At 40.5% G+C, this 22,629-nt stretch overlaps 1 protein-coding gene across 1 annotated transcript in view; it reads left to right on the forward strand.

The window, feature by feature from the left end:
* ONECUT1 (one cut homeobox 1) overlaps window positions 1-18,606 on the forward strand; it is a 30,319-nt gene extending 11,713 nt beyond the window's left edge. The window contains exon 2 of the mRNA XM_073361474.1: window positions 18,314-18,606. Coding sequence (XP_073217575.1) covers window positions 18,314-18,606 — 293 coding nt within the window. The remainder of the gene's footprint in view (window positions 1-18,313) is intronic.
* The last annotated feature ends 4,023 nt before the right edge of the window (window positions 18,607-22,629 follow it).

The raw sequence follows: 22,629 nt of genomic DNA on the forward strand, positions 1-22,629 counted from the left end.
AGAAGGGAATGAGATGTAGGCCTCCACCCAGTGGAGGTGATGGCTAGGAGCCAGAAATCTTTTAGGGGATGCTCTTGAGGGACCATGGAGGAGAAATACAGTGCAGTTACCCTACAACTATGCCATTCAACTCTTACTTTAAATAAATATAAACTTATTTTCAAATATCATATCTTGATAAAACTAAAATGATGCTTCCTGGATTTGTTCCAAGATGCATCATCTTTTGGCCAGTAAGAAAGTTGATTTTGGTTGTGTAATGGCAAAATAATCATTTGAAGGAGAATTTTCCAGGAACAAGAATAGTTTTGATTGTACCCCATTTTACAGTGATAAAAATCTTCAATGCTAAAATTGGATATGTTCCCACAATGTTAAATGAAGGGTACATTGATTATTGTTCAGTAACTTTTACACACAGTATTACTGACTAACTCATAATGCTAAGGCCCAGATGACCTAAGGATTTTTGTATTTAACTTTTTAAATTATTTTTTTTCTGTTGGACCACCAACCTGCTGCCACTTCAAACTGAACTTCAAATACTAGTGTACCACTTGTAATTCCAGCTAATTTTAAATAAGAAGACACAAACTTCCATTCTTTAGTGATTTTGCTCCAAAAAATTGAAGAGAACCTGAAGGTCCTAGACAGTTTTAAAGTACAGTGATATTAACATGAAATACTATGAGGGTTAGTCTGAAATAATCGAAACGATTACTGATTTTTGCAAATTCTAGCTGCTCATTTGTATGTTCTTGACAAACATTTTGAAATACTTTCATGAATATTTATGCAACAATGACACTGCAGAAATGCATTTTCACCAGTTTCAACAGAAATCCTATATCAATATTTCTATAATTTCTACAGGAGGGAGCTCTTTTGTATATGCTGACTGAAAGCATGTTTTAAAAGCAAAACAGATACTTCATGTAGCTTTAAAATCCATGTAGACCGAAATAGCTACATTTTATCATGATGAGGCTTGATTATTTTGTTTAATCCCGAAGCTTGTTAGCCACCCACTTTTTAAAATAAACATAGTAAAATCAAAATTAAAAGTCTCTTTGAAACTGAGATGTTCATTTATCCATATTACGAATATATTCAATTTTATTAACCAATAAGAAATATTTGCCCTATGATGCTCAGAATGAACTAAATATTTCATTACTTCACTCTGGAGGTCACAAAGGCATGAATAACTGGGCCAAGACCACATCAGAGAGAAATGGTTACAACAGTGAGACATCGCGTTATTAAATATCCAGTTTTTGCTCAAACTAAGGCAGAGATTGAGTTGAGTATTTGTATCTTTCCTTCCTCTCTATACCACAAATGAGGAAGAGGCGCCACCTAGCGCCCATCACCGCTAACAGCTATCTAAACTGGTGAGTGCGATACGAATGGCGAGCATGATTAAAATATTGATGTAGTCACAAGAACCGTTCATTAAGGCAATTTAATCTTTGCTATTAATGTCCCTTCAATTCATTTGGGGTAATTAAGATGCAGTTAAAGTGATTACATTCTAATTACTTATGCTAGACGAAGGAGCGTTTGCCACGCTAATGCGGTTAACTAAGGACTCAGCGAAAGAAAGTTAACATTTGCTTTAAATGATGTAACGGGAAAATCAGGTCCTTTCCCTGTATTATTCCAGTTAGCAGCATATTCCGTAAGGGTGACGTCAGCTCACTGGAGCAGTTAAGGATCCCTCAACATTGCAATGGGGGGTAAGCCCCGGAATCCCAGCCCTCTTGAGTCAGCACCACTCAATGTGGATCACTTTGTTATTGCAGTGGAAGCAAATTAAGGTCACTAATTTTCATACAGTGCCTATAACTGGGATGCTTACAATTAAGATTCGCTGCTGAAATCTCCCTGGCCAATCTGTGGACATTCTGCCTTGTTTCCCACAGAAAAATGCTTTATTGTCAAACTGTTCTTTTATTCAGATATTAAATAGCAACAAAGTGAGCAGAACTGGAATCCAATTTGAGTAAGGTGAGAGATGAAGTAGGAGGATATATCCTAGCACTCACTGTCCAAACATCTAGAGTGGAGTAGGATGACAGTGAAATACTGCACTCTAAAGAAGCGTAAACCTGAACAGTCATTGTGTTTTTATATGTAAACGGGATTGATCTATGTCAGGAGTGGAAAGAAATAACATGGTGTACTTTAGGATGTACCCTACGATTTTTAAACCATTAATATACTCTTCTGCTGGTGTGGGGGAGAAAGAGCCATTCTTTAGTAAACAGTGTAAGCAGCACTAATGTTTTACTGGGCTGGGGAGGCTTTAAGCTGGGAATGAGTCATGGTGTGTTTGTACGGGCCTAGCCCAAATGCAGGCCTGATGTTGCTTGGTGCCTCTAGGCATTACCATAGTACTCCTTTTGCACAAGACTAGGTGACAGAGACGGCCACATGAGGGTCTCCCATGTCCTTCTGAACACCACTGAGGGCAGTGTGAATGAGATGGAGCAAGTCAGGGGCAGGGACCACATAGACCCGGTGCCCCTAATACTATGTGTAATGGCACAGACGGGCTGGGGCTGCCGCCTCAGGCCAAACGGGGTTGTTTGGCTTTGTGAATGAATTGCATTAAATGAACACAATTCATATAAGCCCCTTGTCATAAATATAAAGGAAAGGGTAAACCCCTTTGAAATCCCTCCTGGCCAGGGGAAAGCTCCTCTCACCTGCAAAGGGTTAAGAAGCTAAAGGTAACCTCGCTGGCACCTGACCAAAATGACCAATGAGGAGACAAGATACTTTCAAAAGCTGGGAGGAGGGAGAGAAACAAAGGGTCTGTGTGTCTGTCTATAGTCTGTCTTTGCTGGGGATAGACCAGGAATGGAGTCTTAGAACTTTTAGTAAGTAATCTAGCTAGGTACGTGTTAGATTATGATTTCTTTAAATGGCTGAGAAGAGAACTGTGCTGAATAGAATAACTATTTCTGTCTGTGTATCTGTTTTGTAACTTAAGGTTTTGCCTAGAGGGGTTCTCTATGTTTTGAATCTAATTACCCTGTAAGGTATCTACCATCCTGATTTTATAGGGGGGATTTCTTTATTTCTATTTACTTCTATTTTTTATTAAAAGTCTTCTTGTAAGAAAACTGAATGCTTTTTTCATTCTTCTCAGATTCAAGGGTTTGGGTCTGTGGTCACCTATGCAAATTGGTGAGGCTTTTTATCCAACATTTCCCAGGAAAAGGGGGGTGCAAGTGTTGGGAGGATTGTTCATTGTTCTTAAGATCCAAGGGTCTGGGTCTGTAGTCACCTAGGCAAATTGGTGAGGCTTTTTTCCAAACCTTGTCCAGGAAGTGGGCTGCAAGGTTTTGGGAAGTATTTTGGGGGGAAAGACATTTCCAAACAGCTCTTCCCCAGTAACCAGTATTAGTTTGGTGGTGGTAGTGGCCAATCCAAGGACAAAGGGTGGAATATTTTGTACCTTGGGGAAGTTTTGACCTAAGCTGGTAAAGATAAGCTTAGGAGATTTTTTCATGCAGATCCCCACATCTGTACCCTAGAGTTCAGAGTGGGGGAGGAACCTTGACACCCCTAATTACGTTCTTATACACGCTATATTTTAAGAGTTCTGTGAGAATGTCATGTATTTCTTTTACCATTCCTATGTCTTCACACTCCATGTTTGTGTGGAGATGATATCCATGTGATAAATGAATTTACCGTACACCTTTGACCATTTTGCCAGCAGTATGCCCACTGATTCATATTCTCTGGGACTATTTTTAACACCCCAACCCCCTAAGCAGCTTAAAATAGATGCCATATAAAAAAAATCAATCTGTTAGAGAAATGTTTCCTCCTTCTCTGTCCAAATGTGGAATTTCCTCCAAGAAATCTCCCCCCAGGATGGGCGCTATACAGTCCTGCTCCACTTGATGGGTTTTCTATAAATGAAAATGTCACTGGATATTTTATGATGCAACAAGGCTAAAAGCAGAAACTTTGGAAAGAGATTGTTCCCAGCTTCACAATGTGGCTCAATCCCTTCTAGGTCCCAAGATAATGGGTTTTAAAATCATGACATGCTTAGGTTTAGAAAAGACATTTAAGGTAAATCTAGAGGGGGTTTGTGGCTCCATTTAAGCTTTGTACATTTGGACTCAGGGGGCTAGATTCACAAAAGTATTTAGGTCCCCATATCCCAGACTTAGGCCCCTAAGTATTGGGTTTAGGTGCCTAAATCTCCATTTTAGACTCTATTGCAATTCACAGAACCATCTCTGAACCCTGTAGCTACCTAAACTCACTCGGCACCTGCATTTTTGCAGTAAAAAGATGCTTATGTTTCTGCTCTCCACATGTGCTCTGCTGCCTCACTCTAGATGTCTGGTTTCAGAGTGGTAGCTGTGTTAGTCTGTATCAGCAAAAAGAACGAGGTGCCCAATCCAGTCGGTGTGCTCAGGCCATGTCTACTGGATCAGGCCTCTCAGGCAAATTGGAGGAGACCATCCCTAATAACTTTTAGCCCAGTGATTAGAGTACTTACCTGGGAGGTGGGCACTGTGGATAAATAATCAAACAATCATTGGGCCAGAGAGCGAGCATGAGAAAGTGCAAACATGAGAATGACTCTATAGCCTGGTGGTTAGCGCACTCACCCAGCATATGGGAGACATAGGAACCAGTCCCTCTGAGCTAGTGACTCTTCAATTATTTATCCACAGTGGAAAAGCTTCAACCGGAGAGACTGAAGGAGCCCCACATCAGAATGTCCCATAGCCCAATGGGTATGGTATGCACCTGAGCAGTGAGGAATCCCCGTTCAATTCCCTTCTTCTCATCAGGTGGAGTGGGGATCTGAGAACCAGGGTCTCCCAAATCCCAGGGAGTGCTCTAACTACTAGGGTAAAGGTTATGAGGAACATCTCCCCCTCCCCTCACCAGCTTCTTGCAACAACACACCTTAGGCACCTAACTCCAAGAGATGGGTTCACAGCTGAAAATTGCTTGCAGAGATAGGTGCCTCCCTGCAGCCTGGACTTAGGCGCCAGGGTAACTAAACTATCTGGCTTTACAAGTAGGGGGATATGAAAAATTAATTCCAACAAAACATTTGAAAACTCTCTAAAACATTCCCAAAATAATTTTTTCATAGTATACGCAGAATACATGTTAATGTGAGATAAGAGTTTTATTGGCATTAGCCTGGGAGGTCATGCAGAATTCCTCACTCATGGGTAATGTGCATTAAAAAGCACATAGATACCGTTTGTAAAAGTATCTTTGGAATCTTCAGGATCAAAGGCACCATGTACCGGCAACATTATTTATCCCAAAGTAGAGAGAGCTTGCAAGACTTCCCAGTTTTGCTCCACCAAGGTATTTCAGGAAGATCATCTCTAGAGTTTCCATGCTCATTCAATCCACAGCATACTGTTGAAACTTCCAGCCATGCTGCTAATTGGTATCAAGTGCAACCACATGACAAATGCAATGGAAATTAGTGTGGTGTGAACCTGCCCACCAGGAACTGAACTGAGACCACTACCTTATTTAATATTGGACACCAAACAACCCTCAAACAATAATGATCTGTGGTCACCATTGACCTGGGCCATGTTTGAAAACATGTCCTATCACCTAGAGGTGAAAGACACTATATCCCACCACCAGTCCACTTCTACTTTTTAACAAAATTACAAATTTTTAGATATATGAAATCACCATATTTGGAGCTGCATATCTGCATACATCTCTCTACAGTTGCATTGATACATACATCTCAGAAAGTAAGCAGACAAATAAATAAATCCACCAAAGCATAAACCAACAGTGTGTCTAGGTTTTTCTGTTTGCTAGGTTCTAGAATCAGGCTATGATACTGATGGAACTGCAAGAGTTTTTCAAAGAGAAACAGCTGAGCAATAGAATTTCATTTTCTGCCATGTTGTGTTGCACTCAGATGGAAGAATTACCCTCAGTGCTACATCCATCAGGGCACAGCTCTGTAGGAAAATATTTCCAGAATCCTTCCATTCACTGAGCTGTTGAGAACTTGACACTTTTCCATTTTATATCTGAAAGAGTGCAGTCATTGCCGTTAACATTTTTAGCCATTGGCTGATCAACTTTTCTTTCAGTGGCAGCTCACCTGTGATTTCAAAATCTTTCACAGAAGTCAGTACAAGTTTTGTCCATATAGTTTCTTCTGTTCTCCATCTTGACCCTGAGTACCAAATTTTCAAAAGGAGAAGCTATGGTGGATTGCAAGTCATAGTGTTGTCTCTTTATAACGTGTCTGAAGCAGAGGGCAGGTTCCATTTGATATTTTCTGTCTTTATGTGTTGTGTTTCTGTGTGTTTAGGAGTTAAAAATCCAGAAGGAAAGGAAAGTTATCACTTTTGTTTATATGTTTTAGGTAAGACGGAGAGAGAGAGAGAGACAAAACCGAACTGCTCCTAAAAGTGGGCAGTGAGGAAATAGTTCTTGTTTTGTTTTTTCTTAGACTTTAAAAAGGCAAATTTCCCCTTAAGGATGATCTTCTGAGTGAGGCAGTGCAATGTTACGAATTACACCTGGTAGGACACGCACACAACTGCTGCGAATTACACCTGGTAGGACACGCACACAAGTGCTGCGAATTATACCTGATAGGACACGCACACAAGTGCTACGAATTATACCTGATAGGACACGCACACCAATGCTACCAATTACACCTGATAGGTCACGCACAGTTCGAATCTAGGCTGAGGCACATAAACAAAGTCCACAACTGCAGAGTTCCCAAAAGACACTAAGTTTATTACGCTCGAGCGTGGTGCCCCCCTGCTAGCCAGGAGGGAACCCTGAATGCAGATTATATAAAGGTTATATACCTTTTAGCAAAGCATGTTGCCCTCGTGCATCGGAAACCTTAGCCAATAAACAAACTCTTGTCTTATCTACCACCTATCCCTGCTTGGTGCATTCCTCGTGCTATACCAGTATGTTAATTACACAGCATGGTCCTAAAGCCATGCATCAGTAACTTTTATTATCAGGATGGGAGGCCTCACATCAAGGCCAAGAAACAGGGAGTTAGAGACTGACAAAAACCAGATACTGGGAGTCAAGGCAGGCTGGAGACAAGGAGGAGGATTTTCACAGGGATTCAGTATCTAAGGATTACTCCTCCTGGCGTATGATGTGCTGGCATTTAAACAATGGTGGGCCCCAAACCAAAATGGAGTCACATGTGCTAACTTGTCCTTAACAGCAATCAGCACAACATATGCCTACTCCAGTTTTGGCTTTTGGACCCACAGAAAAGTTTAGTTCCCAGTGCAGATGGACAAAATATCTACTTCTCTACCCCCAACCCCATGAACTGAGAGAGATCAATCTCATTGCTGAGTTTTCATATGGGGCTTCATTCTTCTCTCACTGAAATCAATAGGCGCTTTGCCCATTTACCTCAATGGGACCAGAATTGGTCTCAATGTGTGGGGTACAATCGGCCCAACTCTTTGTTTAAAAAGGAGCTTAAAAGAGCACTGACAAATGGTGTGATGCTCCCATTCTAGTGAGCAATAGGTGCAGCAGGAAGTTCTGTACAACTCACAGGCAACTGGACCTTAATAAGAGGTACCAAACTTGGCAAGTTAAGTCAGTCAAATCCCTAAGGCAGCTTAGAAGGAACAAAGGAGACAAAAATAGATGGATGGACTGAATCAGGAGAATTGCAAGTGTCAGAAATATCTGTTGCTCATGGCAGAGAAAGATGGAAGTGACTAGAAAAGGCCACAGTTCAGCCATGGATTTATAAGTCTCCTTGTGATGCTGATAATATTGCATTGTCCTAGCTACACACACAAAGTGTTGGAGTCAAAGTGACTCTCTTTCTATATTCTGCTTTGCCTTTTTCTTAAACAGGCTCTTTTCAGAATCTTTCAAATGGCAGCTCAAGGGTATCACTCAGCTGCAGGCAATGCTAGAAACAAAAGGCACCTTTCTTTATATGGGATGACATGGGGAAATGGCCAGCTATGCTCCACATGCCAACACGGTGATAGAGCGATATAATCGTAGCGTGATCATCTACGAAAGTGCGACATTCCAGTGGTTTTAAATTGAAAGCATTTTTGTGCCTGTCTTGTTTGTATCAGTCAGACAACCCAAAAACTTAAACTGCTTCTGGGTAGGTGTATGTTAAAGACATGAATCCAAATTATTTCTAGTGTAATTCTCGGCTACTTAAAAAAAAATAGTGCTCATAAAGGTACAGGATTAACTGTCCAGGAGACTAAGGCCTGGCGGATGTCCAGAAAGGACATATATCATATATACCTAATATATCAGTCTTTAAGCAAGCCCTGACTTCAGTGATTAGCTTTGCCTGCTTAAAGGAAAAAGACTCTGGCCCAGAGGAGAGAGATGCAGCTGCTTCCTTTTCCCACTACCCTGAATGGGAGTTAAACCAGTGACACCCAGGTGAAAGATTCCATTTACCATCACTCGTGCTAGGAAACAACTGCCCTCCACTCCTACTTTTGACAGGCTCCCCTTCTGGAGTATTTGTTTCATCCCCTGTCTTACATTTGTGCTTTGGCAACTTGAGAGCAACGATTTATTATTAAAATTGATTGACTGGCTATAGAACAGAGAAATGGTCTTAAGGAAAACCTATTATTACTTTTCATTATCACTGTTATTTATTGTTAGTGCTAGCAGAGTTCTTGGTGCTGTATGAGACTCAGAAATTAAGAGTAGTGACTGCCCCAAAGCGCTTACAAACTAAGTGGGTACGATTTTCAAAAATGTCTAAATCAGTTAGGTGGCTTTCAATGGACTTTAGGCTCTTAAAAAAAGAAAAGGAGTACTTGTGGCACCTTAGAGACTAACCAATTTATTTGAGCATGAGCTTTCGTGAGCTACTCACGAAAGCTCATGCTCAAATAAATTGGTTAGTCTCTAAGGTGCCACAAGTACTCCTTTTCTTTTTGCAAAGACAGACTAACACGGCTGTTACTCTGAAACCTGTCTTTAGGCTCTTAAGTCCGTTAAGCACTTCTGAAAATTTCAACCCAATCTGTTTTCCATGGAAGTCAATAACAGTCTTTCCTCTGACTGCCATGGGAGTTGAATCTATCCCTAGGAGACCAAGAAGACCAAATATTTGTGAAGTTATGTGCTTGTCTGAATACGCAGGAGTAGCACACATGTTTAAAGTTAGCTGAATTGGGGGCCTAAATGCATTTGTTCTCTACTGTGCTTTTTAGGTCAATCAGTTTGAAAGTTTAGACACATTATTGACAAACATGGACCATCATAGCACATTGCATTTCTGAAAAAGAAGGCCTATGTATTTTTGTCTTTAGAAGAAGGTCATAGCAATGTCACCAGCAGAACAAAGTATCAGCATGTAAGTGCTTTGCTGAATAAAGTTGGAATTACTCACATGCTTAAAGTTAAGCACAAGCTGAAGTACATTGCTGTATCAGGACTTTTGTTAGTACAGCTTATGAAACTACCCTGTTGTAGTTTTCTAGCTATACCAAGAATTTACAAGGTATTGCACAGACCAAATGAGAGTTCAGATTTTTACAGTAAACATTGGAGACTTCTTTTCAGTACAAAATGTACAGTCGTTCTTTTGCACCAAAAGATACAGAAGAAAAAAATTTTTAACGTAATGACAAAAAATGGCCACCCACCTTTTAAAACTGTTTTATGATTTAGGATATTTCCACTGAAGTCAGGGGGGTTAAGGTTTCATCCTGCACTTCTGGAAAGAAGTAAGACCTGGTGATTAAGGCACTGGAATGGGACTCAGGAGTTCTGGGTTCAGTTTCTGGCCCTGCTACAGATTCAGTGTGTGACCTTGGACAAGCCATCTAATCTATATGTACCTCAGTTCCTATTCTGTAAAATGGGGATAACAATGTTCCCTTTTATTTCACCCTTTGCCTGCTCGGTCTAGTTAGAGTGAAGGCTCTTTGGGACAGATCCTGTCTTACTCTGTGTTTGTAAAGTGCTTAGTACAATGGGGCCCTGATCTTGGTTAGGTCTCTATATGCTATGGTAATACAAATAATAAAAAAATAATAATAATAATAATTAATAATAACATGAGAGATCCATCCCCAGCAGCACCGAGAGGTGTCTGGTGGTAGGCTAGGGAGGTATGGGACATAGCTGGTGTATCTGCAATTACAAGGGCTTGTCTTCACTACCGGGAGATTGAGGCTGTTGCAATCGATGCTACAGGGGTCGATTTAGTGGTTCAAGAGCCTGGCTGAAGAGCAACAAGCCAGCCTGTGGTGAGAAGCATCTAAGTTTGTACGGGCATTGAAAGTGTTAAGATCAGTTTTTATTTCATTTGACCAAATCTGACTTCTTATGCTTTGACTTATAACCACTTAAAATCTATCTTTATAGTTAATAAATCTGTTTGTTTATAATACCTGAAGCAGTGTGTTTTGTTTGAAGCGTGTCAGAAACTCCCCTTGGGATAACAAGCCTGGTACATATCAATTTCTTTGTCAAATTGATGAACTCATATAAGCTTGTAGCATCCAGCGGGCATAACTGGACACTGAAAGACAGAGGTTCCCAGAGTTGTGTGTGGGACCGGAGATATTGGCTAGTGTCATTCGGTTGCAAGTACCTGGGAACAGCTTACATGCCAGAGGCTGTGCGTGAACAGCCCAGGAGTGGGGGTTCTCACAGCACAGCAGGGTAAGGCTGGCTCCCATAGTCAAGGATTGGGGTGACCTAGCAGATCACCAGTCCAGACAACACCAGAGGGGAACATCACAACCTGACTAAACAGTGCAAGGCTCTTCTGAGAATATTTATAATAAAGGATGAAAACCACAAAAATCTACTCATACAGCTGATCCTGACTAAAGCCAATACACACCCAAACAAAAATATAAAATCCCCCTCTCAGTCTGACCACCCCCCTATATCTCAGTCCACACCTTCAAAGGTTGGAGAAAAGAGATGAGTTTTTCAGGATGCCCAAAGATCAACAGATCCAGGAATGAATTCACTTCACTAATGTCAAAGCTGCAAAGTTCTTGTTAGCTGCCTACGGTACCAGTGATTTTGTAGTGAGATCTCCAAAAATAATCAGTTTTGCACAAAACTGGAAAACACATTTATTTTTAAAATTAAATTTCTTGAATTTTAAAGAAAAATGCCACAAATGAAATACAAACATCTAGAAATCCCAGCACTGAGTTATGCACCAGTATAGAATGCATACGCTGCACCTGCCCATGTAAATATATTGTGTGCTGGGCTGATAACTTGTCCTGGGAATACCAGCCCAGTGTGCAAGGGGCGGGGGCAGAAGGGAAGGATGAGAATAGTACCCACTGCTTGGGTTCGAATGGATGGGGACTAGAGAATTCATATACAGTCCCCATGTGGAGTAGATCCGTGTCTAGCCCTGGCCCTCTCTTTTCCTTTCCTTGGCTGGCAGATCATCTCTGGGAAGGGAGAGGAGTTAGATGGTGATTTAACCATTCCTCAGCTGCTTCAGAGGACATATTTGTAGCTAGGGTCCTAGTATTGGGTCCTATATAAACCGATGATATTATATAGCTATATCTACGCTTACAATGCATGTTAAAAATCAAGTGTCCGTTATTAATTAAGAGCACCCTTTCATAAAAATTTAGCTGCCAGTTCTGACAATTATTCTATAGGTAGAGCTGGTAGCAGCACCTATTATTAAGGTTGGCTGACACATCCCATTATAAGATTCTGTTTTCAATTGCTTATAACTTTGCCAAACTGTAACCATTCAGGAAATTCTCTGAAATTCTCTGTGCTGCCTCAGTATGATTTTTTTTAAAAGCTGAAGCAAAAACAGCTGGGTCAGCTGATTCCAAGAATTAGATTAGGGGAAAATATGTTGTTTTATCCCCGTCTAAAAAAATTCTTACAACCCTTTAATTGAAAAGCTCTAGCACCCCCATGCTTTGTAGCAAGTCTTTGAAATTTGGCTGGGGTAGAGAGAGGCTGGCCTGCTGGCAGGGATGTGCCTTTTGCTAACCCTGTGAAAAACTACCTTAAAAACTCTAAAAATAGTTCACACATGCTCAGTAGAGTATTGTTAAAGTTTGGCAGCTAAATTCTCTGAGAGTCTGTCTGTACTGAGCATGCTTCATCCCAGGGCTACAGGGGCCCTGCAGAGCAGGACATCTGTGAGCCACTATGATGCTGGGTACTGGACAGTGAGAGTGGAGAGACTGTCACTTATATGGTCTTGATGCCCAGTGCTGTCACCCTGGTAGTGGAGAGGAAAAGGACAAATCCGCTTGACTGAAATGCAAATGGGATGAAAGCTTCACCAAGGATGGGAGGGAAAGGGAGTAGATTGGGGAAAGGATCTGGGGCTGGGGTGGCGGGGGGGGCAGGGGGGGAGACAAGACAGGCTGAGAAGATATTGGGATTGTCTGGGCAAAGAGCCTGAATGGGAAGGGTGGGATGAGGCGCTTGTGGAGGGAGACTACGACTGGATGAGGAGCTGGGGGCAGAGAGGAAACGGGGATGCTGTGCCAGATTAATGCATTGGCAAACTAGACCCAAGCCTAGGGCCAAAATTCGTGGTGGGAGGAGGGCCACGCACAAAGTCACAATGCCACTCAGGTTTGGCCTGGTTGCCCCTGTGTCATGACAGAGATGTGGCCAGACCAAATTTGAGTGAGTGGCACTTATATTAGAATCTAATATAAGTGCCACTAATAAATAAGTACCACGTAGTGTACGTTTACCTAGGGCCCTGTGATGGGTTAATCTGGCCCTTCTGGGATGAGTAGTTGTGGTGGGATGGGGAGACAGGACTGGCACAGGGTCAGGCTGGAAGGAACATAGGCAGGAGCGGTAAGACTTCAGGGAGGGGGACAGAAGAGTTTGTGCCTTCTAAAGCATGTTCCCCTCCAGAAACAGATATTGCACCCAAAATTTCTGAGTCTCACCATGCCTCTGCTGTCAGCAGATATCTGTGAAATCTGTCTGGCAAAGTGTGTGTCAGATCCTTCACTAGTCCAGGTCCACATAGAGGATGACAACCTACTACTGCTATCAGTTACTCTGTTAGCTCAACTAGCAGAGGTCTGTGTTATAGATCTAAAGGTTCTAACTCCGATGCTGAACCACATAGGAGTCAATATAATTCAACAGCAGTCAATTTATGTGTTTTTATTTAGCTTTTTTAAAAACCTAGGAAATTACACACAAAAATCTACATTTTAAAGAAAGATTAATGTTGCAAAGTCAAGCACACAAAAGTTAGGAGATGTCAGAAACCAGGTTATCCTTGCAACCTTAATTCGGCCTCCTTGTGCATATGCATTATGATACAGTCCTTAATTACATGATCATATACTATTTTTTCCACAAGACCCCTGCCTCAGTCAGTGCACAGGATGGACTGTGGTCTGGGGATTAATCAAGGATGTGTAGTGAAGGAGGCTGTTATTTCTTGAACACCAGCCTCATTTATTGCAGAAGCTGGAAGCTGTGCAGTGAATGAGGCAGGGAACTGCAGGAAGAGAAAGCCCAGTCCATAGTTAAGGCAGCTGAATGCTGCCCTAGAGAACTGGAGTCTATCACTGCCTCTGCTACAGAATTCCTAGGTGATTCTGGCCAAGTCATTTAAATCCAACTCATCAGAGATGATTTCTAATTATGTGTTTCTCATTTTCTGGGAACCTGAATTGAGACCCTGGGTTCTGATTTGCAGAAGTGCTGAGCACTCACAGCTGCTGCTAAGGTCAGTGGGAGCTGTGCTTTGAACGTATACAGTGCAATAAAAATGCTAAGTACTCTGAAAAATCATGTCCTAAATGTCTCAAAATGGGCACCCAAAATTAGTGGACACTTTTGACCTTAATGTCTGTGTGTCTCAGTACTGCAACTATAAAAGTGGGGTAATACCTCCCCGTCACCTCACGGGGGTGTTGTGAAAATAAATTAATATCTGTGAAGTGCTTGGATACTATAGTGAGAAGCTCCAGTCAAAAGTCCCTGAGGTAATTAATAATTTAATATCCAGAGAGGGTTTGAAAAGTGTGCAGTAAATAAAGCATGGCGCCACACATTGAATAATGGGAATAAAACAAGATTTCGAACAGCTGCTCATTCAGTAAATATTATCCAGCCTGTGAGCATTTTAACTGGCTTATTTTTTGGAGCAGAACCACACTTTAATCAAATAGTAAGAATGTCAGAACAGAAATAGTGGTATACGTTATACCACTTTCCTGAGAGGACTGCAACTGAACAGATGTTGCCTTCTCTGATAAGACCAGTGGAAGCACCAGAGATGGTGTTTTCTCAACTTAAATTAGGAAGTATCTGTCCTGTGATTTCCATGAGAGGTCCTTGGCTCTAGAATATGTTCCCTTCCTGATCCATCACACTCTGGATTTCTCAATCGTCTTGTCATTCTGCAAAGCCTACCATTTCTCCTGGGCACTTGGATAGAGGTTGATCTGAGGGGAGAGGCTGGTAAAATATGGGGTTATTGTTTTGTTGGTAGGTCTGATGGTGTAGTATGTGATCAGTCTAATTCAATCTATAATATTCTGCAGCATTAGGCACTTTATTGTTTTAATTGGTGTGGCGCCAAGGAGAGGCACGTTCAGTTAAACTGAACAAAATACAGTTCATTTTGGAGGCATTGGTAGCAGCCCCATAGTTAAGGCTGAGCTTTGAATTCAGTTCTAAGCTCTGCTTCCAAGATCCCTTATAACTTTTGAACAGAGTAACCAATTTGTTCACAGATTGAAATGCTGCCTATACTGGGGCATGAGAAGAATGTTCTGACAATTTGAAAAGTGATAGATGTTTATTTGATCTTTAACCACTATTTTAACATTTTATGTTTTCTCCCCAGTACCTTAAACTTTTTGGATCCCTGTGTTCTCAGCAGCGATAGGTTTTGAGAACCTCAGGCCTTGTGCAGATGCTGAGGTCCTCAGGAACAAGGTATTTTCAAATCATGGGCCATTTTCTAGGGAATTATTTAGGAATCTTAACTTGTATGGGGTGGAGCCACAGAGCTCAAGAAGACATCAAGCTTTACAAGGCAGATTCGCAATGCATGTTTATTTTCTACTATTCTTCATGTTTCTGGAGGACTGTCCTATAATTGTTTGACCTAGAATTATGAGGTTTATATATGCAGATAGACCAACTCTGTATTTACTGCTGTGTGTCTGTCTGGCTGTGATTCTAATGCTATTTGTCCAATCAGGACAAATTATAACAAATGATTATTTCATCGCACAGTGTGTCTGTGCACAGGTCAGAATTTGTGCAACCATTGACAGATTAAAGAGGGGGGCATTCTGAGGAAATGAAATTGTTTTTAATTTTCTTTCAAAGTTTGTTTCCCTGACTCCCCTCGGGGCATCACTACCAGGGCAAAGGTAAGGATAGATGCTGGGGTCTTTACAGCAGCAGTTTAGGTTCTTTGGATGCCTTTACTGTGAAATTCCATACTTTCAAAGATTTGAGGTTTTGTTAAAGTTTATTCTTTACTGTGAATATCTTTACTTTTTATCATTTGTTAATAGATAATACAACATTCTTGCAAGGGTATTCAAACTCTTAGGTTACCAATATATATTCTCAACTTGAACTCCAGCTTTTGTCCGAGAATTAATTAATTGATATACAAAGCATAACGTCACTGAGGGTTTGCTTGCATGAAAAACACAAGATCTGAGATATTAATGGCATATTATCATAGAGGACAGGGAGTTTGAATTTTAAATGGCTCTTTAGTTCAAACCAACTATAAAAAATTTTGAATCTCTGTCCATTTGACGAGTGTGTCATAACCGAGCAAAAATGCTGTCACTGGAATAAATATTGACAAGTAACTTCTTCAGAAACTTCGCTGCTGAGAGAACTGAAATGCCCTTATCCCCTGCCTCATGCACAGGTTGCTGTGAGTGACAATACATGAGATATCTGGGGACCTTTGTGGAATAATTTGATCCCCTCGATCCAATACTAAGGGAATGGGTAGCCATACTAGGACACTACAAGTACGGTTGGCACTGAGCTCGTCAGAAATGAGGACTGAATGGGCATGGAGGAGGAACTTTAATTTTATCTCTAGAGGTGGTCCATTCAGGTCAGCAATGAGGCATAATTGCTGGGGAATGAAAGGGAAGCTTGCATTCCCACCGCTCCTTCTGTCTCTGTCCAATGTATAATCTCCAGGTCTTTCAATACAGCACTTTCACAAGTGCTATATTCACTTCAAATATACAGAATAAAACAACACCAAAAAACAAGAATGGAAAGAGAGATGGAATTAAATGGAAATGTTGTAACCAAGATTTACTGTGTCACTGTTCTGGGTGTCACAGTGTAGTTTATTTTGTTCAAAATATCTAATTATCTGGCCTTCAAGAGTGTAATACAACCCTGTTCCCTCTCAGTTCCTTGTTCCTCTGCCAATTAAAAGATGCTATAGAAAATGGATTGACAACAACAAAAAAAAGAAAGATTAAAAAATGTGGAAAAGTTTGACTTGAAAAATCAGTAAATTTCCACTTCATCTTACAGGGATGATACATAGTTATATAGCCAGCATTATTGGGCATTATCAAAGGTTAAATGCCTCAATTGTAGCATTTTAACAAACAATTATAGAGGTGCCTCTCCCTCCTCAGATGTTTTCTCTATACATGAAAATAAAAGAGGACAGTAAGTCTGGGTCAACATGGTTACAAGCATATCTGTGACCCTCGCAGAACATTATTGGGGAATAAAAGGCCAGGTTACCCCTTCCCTGGGAGAAGTCAAGCGTATGGGGGGGTTTCCTCTTGGTGTTTCTTTCTTATGGTCCTGCCAGGGGAATGAGGTTTGCTCCATGGAATGGAGAAGCCACCCTCACACATCATGAAGCCCTAGAGGTCTGTGGGATGCCAGGCAACTGTGAGGTGCCTCTGTGCTGGTTCCGTACTCCAGCAGCCTCCTCTCAGCTCCCTGTGTTACGAATTATACCTGGTAGGACACGCACACAACTGCTGCAAATTATACCTGGTAGGACACGCACACAAATGCTACGAATTATACCTGATAGGTCACGCACAGTTCGAATCTAGGCTGAGGCACATAAACAAAGTCCACAACTGCAGAGTTCCCAAAAAACACCAAGTTTATTACGCTCGAGTGTGGTGCCCCCCTGCTAGCCAGGAGGAGACCCCAAATACAGATTATACAAAGGTTATATACCTTTTAGAAAAGCATGTTGCTCTCGTGCATCGGAAACCTTAGCCAATAAACAAACCCTTTTCTTATCTACCACCTATCCCTGCTTGGTGCATTCCTCGTGGTAAACTGGTATGTTAATTACACAGCATGGTCCTAAAGTGATGCATCAGTAACTTTTATTATCAGGATGGGAGACCTCACATCAAAGGCCAGAAGATAGGGAGTTAGAGACAGACAAAGAACAAATACCGAGAGTCAAGGCAGGCTGGAGACAAGGAGGAGGATTTTCACAAGAATGCAGTATCTAAGGAACACTCCTCCTGGTGCATGATGTGCTTGCTTTTAGACAATGGTGGGCCTCAAACCAAAATGGAGTCACATGTGCTAACTTTTCCTTAACACCTGGCATCATGACTCTGGACCCACACAGCTGGGGACTACCCCTAGATGTGACTTCCTCAGGGCCACACCCTTCCCCACTTGGAGGGGGACTCTATGGTCAGAGATGAACCTAAAGGAGACTAAACTAGTGTAATATAAAATCCCTCAGTATGTATGGCACACCAACTTGGACTCCCTCAAAAGTCCCTTAAACTTAATTAGACTCTGACTTCCTGAGACTTACTTGGACTCACATCCACTGACCAACCTGCAAGCTACACCTCACTCCAAACCGTACATATCATCTTTGAATTGGGTCCACTGAGTCTGAGCGTAAGGGAATATAAACTAATGTAACTTACACTCCAAAGGGCCATAAGAGATGAGTGAAATGAGTTGTGAAAAAAATCAACTAGTGGGTGGATGTAAGAATGTACAAATTCATGAAAGAATGCCATACCTTCCTCTATCTTATGCCTTCCTGTATTGTCAACTCGCTGTTCAGGGTGTAAATTACACCAACACAAACTCACTTATAAGTGAATATAGGTAGGTCCAAGAGGGGCTGACATACCCAAACGTAGACATCATCCCTAAATTTGGAAGATCTAAGATGAAATGAATGTTATTTCCAACTTTCGTGTTTACTGGCATTAGCAACATCTTCTCTGATGCTTTCTCAGTCCGAACGCTAACATTCTTCTGTGGTTTATTGCAGCATGCAAGAGGAAAGAACAAGAACATGGGAAAGATAGAGGGAATACACCCAAAAAGCCTCGGTTGGTCTTCACGGATGTCCAGCGTCGAACTCTACATGCAATATTCAAGGAGAATAAGCGTCCATCCAAAGAATTACAAATCACCATTTCCCAGCAGCTGGGGTTGGAGCTGAGCACCGTCAGCAACTTTTTCATGAATGCACGGAGGAGGAGTCTGGATAAGTGGCAAGACGAGGGCAGCTCCAATTCAGGCAATTCATCATCTTCATCAAGCACTTGTACCAAAGCATGAAGGAGTAACCACGAACTGAACCTCGGGGGAAAAGCTTTAAAAATAAATAAATAAATAAAGACCAGGACCTCAAGACAGCAGGTTTATACTTAGAACTATTTGAAAAAAAAAGTTATTTATAAGTCCAAAGAAACCAAAGACTTATTTCACCTGCATTTTGACTTTGTTCTGAGATACACACTTGAATAGGACGACGACTTGCAAGAAGAAGAAAAGAAACAAAACAAAAAACAGAGAGAAACGAAAGAAACCACTGGTCTTACACCTTCATCCATGATCATTTTCACCGTATTTGGCTTGTTTAGTGGTTTGGAGCATAGTGATTTCTTGTCATTGAATGGACATCTTTTCAGATATGGCTCTTCATTTCCACAGATATTGCCATGATGGTGTATGGTGTATCCGTACTGTGTACACACCAGTGGTTAGGGACTTAGTCAGGGCTCGTCTTCAGAAAGGGTTGTGCCAGAGCATGACCAACATAGCATGGAGTCGTCTGAATTCATTGAACGGTAGTGGGATTTTTGCTGTTTTATCGTTTGAACTTTGCTAGTGCAACATCTGGAAACAAGTTCAAACTAGGCAAAGAAATTTTGAATGATACCTAAACCAGTGCATTCTCTTTGTTTGTTAAGGAATGTTCAGATTTTTAAAAAAAAGTGAAACAATATTCCATCCATTAAAAAAATCGACTAGCTACCAAAGAATACATTTAATATTATATTGCAGGTATTTTATTGCAATGATTTTAATATTCCAAAGCTATTTTTACACAAAATACTATGTAGAGTTATAGGTATAAACTAATCTAACTGTATAACACATAAAACCTGTAATCAAGACTGTTATTTGCAATTATTAAACCACTTTAATATTTGTTTCCATGACTGGCAAGAAAGAATGTCATTTTAGGAATAGCAGCTAATGTCACAGTGTCAGAGCACAGATGCTAATAATGGGATCCTGCTTCCACTGAAGTCAGTGAGAGTTTTGCCATTGGCTTCAATAGGAGCAGGATGTGTCTTTACAGCTGTGTGTATGGCTGATATGATATTTGCCATGTATGCATACTTTTATTACACTGTCCCTGGCTGACAGTGCTGAAAGCTCATCTGCTTGAAGGGTGTCAAAAGACCATCTTTCCCTATCAATGTATTTTATATACATCTCCCAGCAAGCAATATCATCTAGATTCCAAACATTATATTCCATTCTATTTAATTCATTTTGTACACAAAAATTAAAAATATGAATAAATTTACAGTGTCCAATTCTGCCCCATTGACATTGAAATCTATGGATAAAAAGGCCATTGATGAGAAAAGGAGTAGAAGGAAACATATGGAGGAATGTGCTTTTGGGCCCAAATTATTTTTCCATTGAAGATTATGGCAAAACTCCTGTTGACTTCAGTGGGAGCAGCTCCAAGAAGATTACGGTAGTGCTTTTTGGGGGGGGGGCACATCTCGAAGTCAATAGCAAAACTTTTATGGAGCTCTATACGAGTGGGATATGGCCCTTTGTTTTGTGGGTTTGTACCTGCTTACTAAGCTAAGTTTTTATTCCAGTACATTCTTTCTTGCACGTCTGTTAACCAGGAAAATGCATGAAATAGTTTACAATTTGTAGTTGAAAAGCTTTAAGTGCTCTGTTGCTAACAGAACTTTCAGAGAAATGAAATTGTTCCATTCTTATTGTGATAAAATCAAAAAGAAAACAGTGCAACATCTGCTTATAAAATTCTAGTGTAGAGGGGAAAAGATTTTACATGTGCCTGTTAGATCTCTAACTGGTATTTCAAATTACTGTTTCAAATCTCCTAAGCATACCACATTTTACAGTGAGCAGATATGCAGGTATATGTCCCATTGCTAGGATAAGAAATCTGTAATCTTTCTTATACCTGTAGCTTAAAAAAAAAAAGGTAAACTAAAATCCAACATATGTCATCATCGCAGGTTCTATTTTCTCGTGATAAAGTCCAATTAAAATGCTAAAGACTAAGAAATTAAGCAACTTTGCAGCACCATCTATTTCCCAAGTTAACAATGTTTGGTCAAGTTTCAGGCTATCCAGTTATAATTACAAATAGGTATTTTAAAACGCAACTGAAATATCTCCTTATTAAAACAATGTTAAATGAGAACAGGATGTTTGTCACTAAATATTTCTCAAAATTTTTCCTATGTTAAACTCATTTTAAAAAACTGACAATACACTTGCCTAATGAAATGTGATCCATGAATATTAGAATCTCTAGTTTACCTTAAATTCTAGCATGATTCGTTTTAAAAAGCTCTGTTCCCAACTAGACATAATTGAAGTGGAAAAGTTAATAGGAAGACATAACCTCACATTTAAGGGATCTTATAAATGCAGTCTCATTAATGTAATATTGAAGAGGACAACCATAATTAACCGTTTTGCTTTCTCCAGGAAAACACTGCTTTGTAACTTACTTATAAGTTTAGAAAGAGAGCCTTATTTATTTAAAACTTGAGAATTTAAAAATGCAGGGAAATTCAAAGTACATTACCACATTTTTAGTATTTCCATTGTAATGTGTCTTGAGACTATTTGCTGAAACCAAAGATAACTTTCATACCAGCATTGAATTTGCACCCAATATGCAATTTCAGGATCTCTTGCTATGTATGTACACACACACACAAATTGATGCACAAGTTAAAGCCTAAAAGTGGTTTTCTTACATCTGTTTAAGTATGCTTTAACCTTTTGTTTTTTATAAGCCATTAAGAACGAAGTCACCCTTCCTGTAAGCAATATGCTAATCACATTTTGAATATACGGAGAACACACACTTCTCTTTAGTTGGTTTCTAAATATGAAGCAAAATAAATATGGAAACCTTCATCCTGATTATAAAGTTATTTTATCCCTCAGGATACTGCTCCATTGCACTGACTGAAGCATAGACAGTAGATCATTTGGTGCATCAGATTCTTATTATTTCTTGTCTTTAGTAATGGTCATCCATGAAGGTGATTTTTTCCCCCAAAGTTGCACTTAAACTTCTACATTAAGAATAAAAGCCTGGCCCCATTGAAGTCAATGGGAGTCTTGCTACTGACTTCAGTGGGGTCAAGATTTCACCCAAAGATTTCCTGGAAGAATGGAAGTTAGTATTAGACTAAAAAATTACCACTGAGCCACTGGCTCAGGACCTAAGAGTGACACGAAACAGTTCTGAAAGGAAGCGAAGTGGAAAAAGTTTGGAAACATCAAGAAATTGGGCTTCAGTCAAAGTTCAGTTAAACAGCTATTGCGGGTTAGGAATGTGCACTCAGTTCATGAAGTGCATCAAAGCTTACCATAATGACCCAAGAGGGGGGGTGCCAAAGAGGTTGAAAGTTTTAATCCATCCACATCATAAACTGCATTATCAGATTTCCAGAAAAAAACAATACTGCTACTTTTTGGCTCCCATATTGCTGTCTAAGGGCCTCATCCCACTGTCCTTGCTCAGGGTAAAAGCAAAAGTAAAATGAAAACACCTACAATGGGGGTTGTTGCCTAGCAGCTCAGTCCTGCTCATTTTGAAGTCAATGGCAAAATTCCAGTTGACTTCAATGCACCAGATTTCACAATGCTTACCCATGGTGAGTGGAATCTTGCTCCATGAGTAGTCTGTTGAATTCATTGGGATTGCTCCTGGAGTTATGTGCTACTCAGTGTTCAGGAGGTTCACAGTTTGGCTTATTGTGAGCAGGGTCAGGCCTTTAGAAGGACTTCAGAATCAGGCTCCAACATTCTGCCCAAAGGGGACTACCTGTCCTTGGAGGGCAAAAAAACATGGCTGACCTTGTTATACCAAAGAGTCCTAGGACACTTCTCCTTGCCCCAGTTGTAAAAAAGATATTTTTTCCCAGGAAAGGTTGTACTTCCTCCTCTTTCTCTTTCTCCTATCCTCCTCCTCTTCCTCCTTCTTTGTACATAAGGATGAAAACTATGCATTTAGCAAACAAAGAGAAAGCACTTATCCTTTTCCTATCTAGCTGTGTT

This window comes from Lepidochelys kempii, chromosome 10, assembly GCF_965140265.1.
Source record: "Lepidochelys kempii isolate rLepKem1 chromosome 10, rLepKem1.hap2, whole genome shotgun sequence".
In the NCBI taxonomy this organism is placed as follows: domain Eukaryota; kingdom Metazoa; phylum Chordata; order Testudines; family Cheloniidae; genus Lepidochelys; species Lepidochelys kempii.